This window comes from Alligator sinensis, unplaced genomic scaffold, assembly GCF_000455745.1.
Source record: "Alligator sinensis unplaced genomic scaffold, ASM45574v1 scaffold1411_1, whole genome shotgun sequence".
NCBI lineage: Eukaryota > Metazoa > Chordata > Crocodylia > Alligatoridae > Alligator > Alligator sinensis.
This window is the reverse complement of record NW_005842963.1, coordinates 4,317-12,892: the sequence shown is the minus strand read 5'-3', so window position 1 is coordinate 12,892 and position 8,576 is coordinate 4,317. Positions and strand designations below refer to the sequence as shown.

The 8,576-nt window shown below is 52.0% G+C and overlaps 1 protein-coding gene across 2 annotated transcripts in view; it reads left to right on the top strand.

The window, feature by feature from the left end:
- Positions 1-8,066, top strand: part of LOC112548145 (interferon-induced protein with tetratricopeptide repeats 2-like) — a 23,257-nt gene extending 15,191 nt beyond the window's left edge. For both annotated transcript variants that reach the window (XM_025192727.1, XM_025192728.1), the window contains exons 2-3: positions 4,908-6,271; positions 7,299-8,066. In XM_025192727.1, the coding sequence (XP_025048512.1) occupies positions 4,908-6,237 (1,330 nt within the window). In that variant the 3' untranslated portion in view covers positions 6,238-6,271; positions 7,299-8,066. The remainder of the gene's footprint in view (positions 1-4,907; positions 6,272-7,298) is intronic.
- Positions 8,067-8,576: the final 510 nt, after the last annotated feature.

The following is an 8,576-nucleotide window of genomic DNA, read 5'->3' as shown; positions in this document are numbered from 1 at the left end:
GAAAGGTGAGGAGTATAAAATATAAGCTACAAAAGTAATGCCATGGCACACAAATAGATAAAAATACCAAAATACAAGGGGAGATACAAAATGCACACATACAAATTTTAAAACACAATTCCTTATCTTAAAGTGAAAGAAAGAGGAAGGAAGAAAAGGTAGAAGAGGAAAAACATATTCAAAGAGGGGAGAGCAAATTTAGGCAAGAGGAAAAGGGAGCTTTCTGCTACAACCCTGCCACCAAAGCTGGGACTTGAACTCAGATCTCCTGTATGGTAGGCAGAAACACAGCCACCAGTGCTGGTACTGCTTCAAGCTGCTAGGGCTCTTGACCTTCCTGGAGCCCTGGCCTCATGTCAAGCTGCCTGGTCTCTGATTGGAGGAGCTGGAAGCTGAGCTGGGAACCCCTCAGGTCGCTGCTCAGATCTTGCAGAAGCGGGAAGCCTCTACAGCCGGCCACAGCCTCTCTCAGGGGATCCTGGAGCCCAGCAGGAAGCCTCTCCTGCCGGCCACATGCCGTGCTGCTGAGAGTCCAACAGCTGCCTGCAGGTCCTGCTCCTTCAGGCTCTTCTGGAGCAACTGCTTCCACCCCGCTGGCTCAGCTCTTGCCAGCTCTTTGAAGCTCCTTCTTCATGGTCCCTCGCTGGTCTCTTCCCTGAGTCAGCCGGGCTGCCCCTTTTATCCCCCTCCAGGTGACCCAAGGGGCCAATCAGGGGACATGAGGGGTGAGTCTCTGGGGCCTGATTGGTGAGGAAAGGGAATCCCAAGTCCTCCAATCATCTTTTGCCCTTTCAAAACCCCTGGGGTAGGTCACTGCCAGCTAGCCCGTCAGGAATATAAAGGGGTATGTGAGCTGAAACTTTGAGGCAGAAGGGGTACACTTGTTAAAAAAGGTCAAAAACCCTTGAGTTAATCTATAAGGTGCAGCTCTATGCTGTTTTTTGATTGGCTGCAGGTGAACAGCCAACTCCCTCTCTCTAAGGTCTGTCTGTGTATTAAAACAGTGGAGAGAGAGCCTGGACTGCTCAGCAGGTTAGCTTCTAGAGCTACCAGCACAGGGCACCTGTCAGCCTTCTCTTGCGGAGACTGAAGAGGTCCAGGTCCCCCAGTCTTTCCTCATAGGGCTTGGCTTGCAATCCCTTAACCATATGAATGGCCCTCCTCTGGACCTCTTGAGGTTATCCACATCCTTCTTGAAGTGTGGCGCCCAAAACTGGATGCAGTACTCTAACTGTAGTCTGACCAATGCCACATAGAGGGGAATCTTGGACCTCCTTGGATCTATTTGTCATGCATCTGCTGATTCATGATAAAGTGAGGTTAGCTTTGCTGCTGATTTCATCACACTGACGACTCACGTTCATCATGGAGTCCGCTATGACTCCGAGATCTCTTTCCACTTCTGTGCTGCTGAGAGGGTCACTTCCCAGTCAGTAGATGTGCTGGATATTTTTGCACCCTAGGTGCAGCACTCTGCATTTGTCTTTGCTGTACTGCATCCTATTGTGTATTGCCCACTTTTCTAGCCTGTCCAGGTCTGCCTGCAATCGTTCCCTACCCTCTGGGGTGTGCACTTCCCCCCACAGTTTAGTATTGTCCACAAACCTGGACAGAGTACACTTCACACCCACATCCAAGTCACTGATGAAGACATTGAAGAGTACAGGTCCAAGGACCGCACCCTGCGGGACCCCACTACCCACATCCTTCCAGGTCGATACCGACCCATCTACTACCACTCTCGGGGTGCGACCGCTAAGCCAATTTGCCACCCACCGGAGTGTGTAAACATCTATGTCACAGCCTCTGAATTTATTTATGAGAATAGGATGAGATACCTTATTGAAGGCCTTGCTAAAATCCAAGAAAACAACATCCACCTTTATTCCTGCATCTACGTGTTTTGTGACCCTGTCATAAAATGAAACCAGATTGCTCAGGCATCATCTACCTGCTGCAAATCCATGCTGGTTTCCCTGCTGCATTATTTTTCCCACTAGACTCCCACAAATATGATCCTTCATCATCTTTTCAAATTCTTTTCCAAGGATGGAGGTGAGACTGACTAGCCTATAATTACTAGAATCCTCCTTCCTCCCCTTCTTGAAAATAGGGACCACATTGGCCCTTTTCCAGTCCTCTGGGACCTGCCCCGAGTGCCACGGGCACTTCAACAGCCGTGACATTGGTTCTGCTATGACACCAGCCAGTTCCTTCAGTCCCCTCGGATGCAGCTCATCTGGGCCTGCTGACTTGACATCCGGTCCACCCAAGTGACTCTGCACCAAGTCAGCATCAGCAGTTGGTGGGCTGGTGTCCCTCTGATGCCTAACTAAGAACCCATGAGGAGACTTATCTTGAGCCCTGTTCAGGAACACCAAGGCAAAAAACTCATTGCATAGTTCAGCCTTGTCCCCCTGTCTGTCACTAATTGCTCCTTCTTGTTCAATTGGCTGCCCTGCACCTTCCTTTTGCTCCTTCTTGTTCAAAAGACTGCCCTGCACCTTCCTTTTACGCCCTACATACCTAAAAAGAGACTTTTTTATTGTCTTTAATTTGTGTTGCCAGCCTCAGCTCTGTAGTTGCTTTGGCCTTTCTAACTGCCTCCCTGCAAGTGCGGGCCAAGGAAGTACACTCCTCCTTGGTAGCTTCCTCCTGCTTCCACCACCTATATGCCTTCTTTTTTGCTCTTAGGCTCCCCTGGATTTCCCTGTTTAGCCAAGGAAGCTTTTTGGTTCCTTTCCCCCTTTTCCGTCGCACTGGGATAGTCTCCCTCTGTGCCCGAAGGATCGCTTCCTTTAGGAACGACCACCCTTCCTGGACTCCCATGTTGCCAATACTCCTATCCTGCAGTGCATCATTGACTAGACTCCCAAGCACACTGAAGTTAGCTTTCCTAAAGTCAAGCACATCCTACGCCATATGGTTAGTCAACTACTTTTGTGAAACAGAGAAATAACATTCTAAAAATGGTTGTGAGTTTTGATAACTCTCAATAAGACAGTGCAAATGTGAGTGCTAGCTAGGACTGAATAGTTCTTCCTACTCTTGGCTTTGATCCTGAACCCCTCAAGGCAGTCTAAATAGTAACCAAGTACCATAATTTCTCACATGCAACATGCCCCAGAATCAGGATACATGCCTTGTTGCTGAAAGGCAGAATGAGAGGAAAAGGATCTTTGCTTGTAGTAACTGAGTAGCAGCAGTGAGGGAGCCCGGCCTGCTCAGGTTTGGACCTTGTGATCCGAGTGCAACATTATTTTCAGTACTCCTGCCAGGACCTTAGATGTCGGCAAGTGCTGTTCTCATATTGCTGGCGTAGAACGCATAACCCAGCAGCTGGTTTTCTTCAGAAAAGGTATGTGCAGTATGCAAGAAAATACAGTAAACATAAACCAGCAAAATAGGAATCAAACCAATGTGTTGACCATTGGTAACGCACAGGGGGTGCACCCCTGAGATGCACGTGCACCCCCTGAGATCATCCGTGCAACCCCTGGATCCCCTAGCACTTCCGGTTTTGCTGCTGGCTTGGCGATCGGCTGCTGGGGGACCCCCCCGTCAGCGATCTGGTGCCCCCCCAGACTCGGGAGGCACCAGTTGCCCATGGTGACTCTAACCAAAGGACAGGCTTGAAATGCAGCTCTGCTCAGCAGGCAGCAAGCCAACTCTGAGCATCTTGCTGTTGGAGTCTGAAGCTACCGCAAGTCACGGCAGACAGCCGGTGGAAGAAGGCTTCTGAGGCTGCTGGATATGCAGGTCCAGGTGGCTAAATGGGAGGAAGGGAAAAGAGGCTGGCAGAGCCAAAGAGAGAAGGCCAGGGCCAGGGCAGGGTGGTATGTGTGTGAGTGTGCATGTGTGCACGTGTCCTGTCTCTTGTATAACCAAAGGGCAAGGTGCGCAGTCTGCCAGCCTGTGCTACCCAATGAGACTATGATGCAGTAAAAGAGTAGACTTCCATAGACACAAGGGAATTCTTGGCTTCATGGAATACCCTATTTCCTTGCACAATACGCATAGTTTTCTCCCTCAAAATGGGGGTGTATCTCTTCAGTGAGGAAGCTGGTTTCCTTTCCCTTTTGCTTTTGCTGAAGTAAAAGTAAGGGGACGTAGGAGCAAGTGGATGCTGTGACTCATGGCAGCCAGGATGGTTCCCACATCTCTATGGCCCTGAAAGCAGATGGGTGGAGCCCAGTGTTAACCCTCACACAGCCTGGGCACTTTGAGCTTGCTCAGAGCAAGCGAGCTGCTGCATGCAGTCTGTAGTATCTTGACTGGGCTTGTGGTATGGAAACAACACTTTCTTGCTTCCAGACACATATATAAAGAATGATTTTCAGTAAAGGAGTCAGAGTTATGGTCTCACTACCACAGGGGCATACAGTTATTTTGGGTGGAGGGCTGCTTACTGAGTTTTGGCAAGCCATCAGGGGCTGCATGACAGGCAGTCAGGGGCAGATAAATATTCATTTTCTAAATTTTTTAGGTACCCTGTGGGAAGGCCAGAATGGCCTGGTGGGCCGCGTCCAGACCGCAGGCTGCATTTTGCCCACCCCGCAGTAGTCCCTTCGCAGATGTCTGGGGCCATCCTGCCACGCCAGGTAGTTCCTGCTGCCTCTCCCACACTGTGTCCTGGGGTGCTACCCCTCCAGGACACTCTGTGTTTCCAGGAGGATTAACTCTATGTCCCACATTCAGCCATGACTCTCTGAAAGTCTTTTTTTGTACAGTGTGTTTTCGAAAAACAAAGTACAAGTCTTGCGGGGGGCGGGCTGGTATGCAAAAATCAGCGGTATTTGTTCATTTTTTATAGTGCTGAAAAAAACGGTGGTCTGGTAACCAGTCACTTGCCTTTATTAGATCTGTTAATTGCCTGGCTTGCCAACACAACTCTGCTTTCTGTGCAGGGACTGGGATGGTCTGCGGGACAGGCTGCAGGCTCTGCAGTGCCACTTTACCTGGGACCTGGATGCCCCTGGACAGCTCGAACCTGAGCACATCCTGTTGCGGCTGGCCGTGGAGATCCAGCACACGCCCCACAACAACCAGGCCACGCTCCTGGCCCTGCGGGCGTTCCTCTGCCAGAGGCTGGGCCACTACCCAGATGCCCTGCAGAGCCTCCGGGATGCTGAAGAGCAGCTGAGACAGGATTTCCCAGACGGGTCCCCTGCGCGGGCCCTGCTGATCTATGGCAACTATGCCTGGGTGCACTACCACATGGGCTCCCTCGATGAGGCCACGTGCTACCTGGAGCGCACGCAGGCGGCCCCCCTAGCCCCTCTGAGCACAGCTCTGACTGCCGAGATCTCCGCCCAGAAAGGCTGGTCTCTCCTGGCTGTTGGATTTCGCCATGGGGAGCAGGCCAGGCAGTGCTTCAAAGAGGCCCTAGCGCAGGACCCAGGCAGCAAGGAGCTCCGCGCTGGGCTGGCCTTGGCCATCTATGCTGCTTGGATCCACTGCCGAGATCCTGAGCTGAAGATGGAAGCGACAAGACAGATGGAAGAGGTTGTGCAGCAGCAGCCAGAGAACCACAGGGCCAAGGTGCATTTGTCCAGGCTGGTTCAAGAGCAGGATCAGCAGAGGGCAGAGGCGCTGATTGCAGAGGCTGTGGAGAGCAGCTCTGACCCTGAAGTCATTCGTCTGGCATCCTTCTACTTCCTGAAAAAAAATGCAGAGCGGTCCACAGAGCTGCTGAAAGAAGCAATTTCTCTGGACCCTGATTACCACCTCCTCTACCACACCTTGGCCAGGTCTTACCGGGAGCAATGGAAGACAGCAGAGGGGCAGAGGAAGGAGGAGCTGCTGCAGGCTGCGATCGAGGCCCTGGAGAAAGAAGTCACTCTCTATTCAGGTGGTGTGCTCTCCAGGCTGCAGCTGGCCGAGCTGTATGGAGAGAGAGATCCGTGGCGGGAGGAGCAGATGTACCTGAAGCTGGAGCAGGAGGCACCCGGGTTTAGTCTGCAGTGCCGCCAGGCCCTGTGCCTATACTTCGGGAGGTTCCTCATTTACAAGAGGAGGGACCTGGAGGAAGCAGCCAAAAAGCTGCAGGCTGGCTACACCATCCCCATCGAGACGCAGGAGAGGCGGGAATGCCGCTGGCGCCTGGAGATAATAGTTCACAAGCTCCAACGGTTTAACCAGCATGAGAAGGCAGTGGCCATCACCCACTTCCTGCAGGAGGCTGACGGTGGGAAGCTGGCTGAGGGGGTCGGCGCTGCGGGGCAGGGGCACGAGTGATGGGAGACACTGGTCCTGCCAGCATTTGCAACAGGTCTGTGCTGTGCCCTGCCCCTCATGGCCCAGGGCCTGCAGCTCTTGGTCTCCAGCTGTTGCTCTTGGCCAGGACCACCCTGCTCATGAGCTGACTGTCCTGGACCCCAGGGAGCCAGGCCGAGACAGTGCCTCCAGGTCTGGGGAAGGGTCAGCTCAGCACCGCTCTGCCCCTCCCAGGTCCCTCCTCTCGCTGCCTATCCCAGTGCTGACTCCTGCTCCAGGAATTGCTCCCACCCAGTGCTTTTCTGCCACCCAAACGCCCTTCATGCTAGCCTCCATCCAAGCCTCCATAGGACTTGGCTGGGCAGCTTCGTCTTGGCTCAAGGATTGCTAGAAAACCCCTTCCTCCACTTCCCCCTCTTTATGCCCTGACAGCAGAGCCCCTGTCGACTCTCTGCTGGCACTTCCCAGGGCTGTGGCATCACGTGAGCTCATGGTCCGAAGAGAAGTGACCCCGGGTGACGCTGGGTGTACAGCCCTGCTGACACTAGCCCTTGAGCAGCCCAGTGGGTCACTGTGTCCCTAAAGCTTGGGAACATCAGCTCGGAGGACTGACACATGCAGTCACCACCACATTGCAGAGGCACTGTGGACACATGGGTTGTGCTCATGGGAGTGAAACCCCAGCAGTCTGGAGCTGTAGCTTAGAGCCAGGGCTGGTGGTGTTTTCCAGCTCTTTATCGCAGGACAAGAGGGCTGGGGGGCAGGAAAGGGGCACCTCTAGTCCCTCACCCTGCTCAGGGCAGGGTCACTCTGTCTAAGCCACCCCAGACAGAGGTTTGTCCAGCCTATAGCTGAAGGCTTCCAGCAGGGAAGTCCCAGACCCTCCACTGAGCTGTACCTAGGCCGGACCTTAGGGTCAGAGTGTTCCTCCCGATGTCTAACCTTCTCCTCTTTGGTGGCCATTCAAGGCTACCACTTCTTGTGCCCCACCAGCAGAGAGGGCAGCTCATCCACATGCTCTCAGCAGCCCTTTTTGGACTGTACACACATCTAAACCGCTGCCTGTCTTTTTTCCACCACAGGAAATGCTCTCCATCCCTCCGGTTTCAGACTTTCTAGACCTCCAGCAACCTTTTCTGCCGTCTGCTGGACGCTCTCCAATTCCTCCATATCCTCTTTGAATCGCTGTGTCTGGGACCAGGCACAGTCCTCCCCAGCGTGGAGCAGGTGGGAGTCATGTCTGGGGACCTGCCGGACACAATCGCAGTAACACGCCCTGGGATGCTCTGCATTTTCTTGCACAAATACTGCCCTGCTGACACATGCTGGACTGCATTTCACTCTCATTGCCCTGGACTTTTTGCCCAGTTGGTCACACCCCATTCCTCTGTCTACACCTCATGCTCTATCCTGAGTGCAACGTTGGGCTTGTGTCCTTTCTAATTGCCTCCCCTTTTTTCAGTCCTTGACCCCAATCGATCCAGGCGATTCTGAATCTTAGTGCTATCACATAAAGTGTCTGCTGACCCGCTCCACTTGATGCCATCAGCCCACTGAATAAAAGCAGTGCAGGTCCATCTCCCAGGTGTTAATGCACTCCTGGAGGTGGAACAGGTCACGGAGCCGGGTGCTGGGGTTGTGCTCTGAGTTTAGGGGTGGAATGGAGGATGTCTGCGGAAGAGGCTGGGCCACAGAGGGGCAAATAGCAATGACAGTACATGCCTGCCTGCTCTGGCATCACCCATGTAGTGCGCAGGTTTGTTATTACCCTGAAATAGAATAGTTTTCTGATAGCATACTGTTAGGTTTACAATAATTTAGATTATTAAAAAGTATTAGCTTTACAGCTGAATACAAGGCATGACCTGTGGCCTAGCAATGCCGCTGACCACAAGGCAGAATGATAGCTAAGCCTTTGCTTGTGTCAAGTAATCATTTTAACTGTATTAAGCATTTTCTGAGTTAAAAAGTGGATCTGTGTCTGTGCGCTGAAAAATCAGCTACAGCAAGAAGTAAGATAAGAGAGGGAAGCCATTGTTCTGGGTGCACTGGTTGTGTCCTTGAGAAGTATCTACTACTGTGTAAGGTTTTGCTAACATATTATAATGTTACTGTTACTTAACTTTTAGCTTTTAAAAGTGCTAGTTCAGCTTAATAAAAATATGCTGTTACAAAGATTTGTAAAGCACCCCCAAGTATTGCTTTTTTTTGTTAACCATAAAGTCTTGCCTTGTTGTAATAAGTATAAAAGGTCACCTCACCCTTAGGGGGGGGCCATTTTGCCTTTTGCTGGCTTTATGGTCTTTGCTCGAGCAAATAAACAGCTGTCTTTCTTTACCCGCATTGTCTGTCAATCAAAT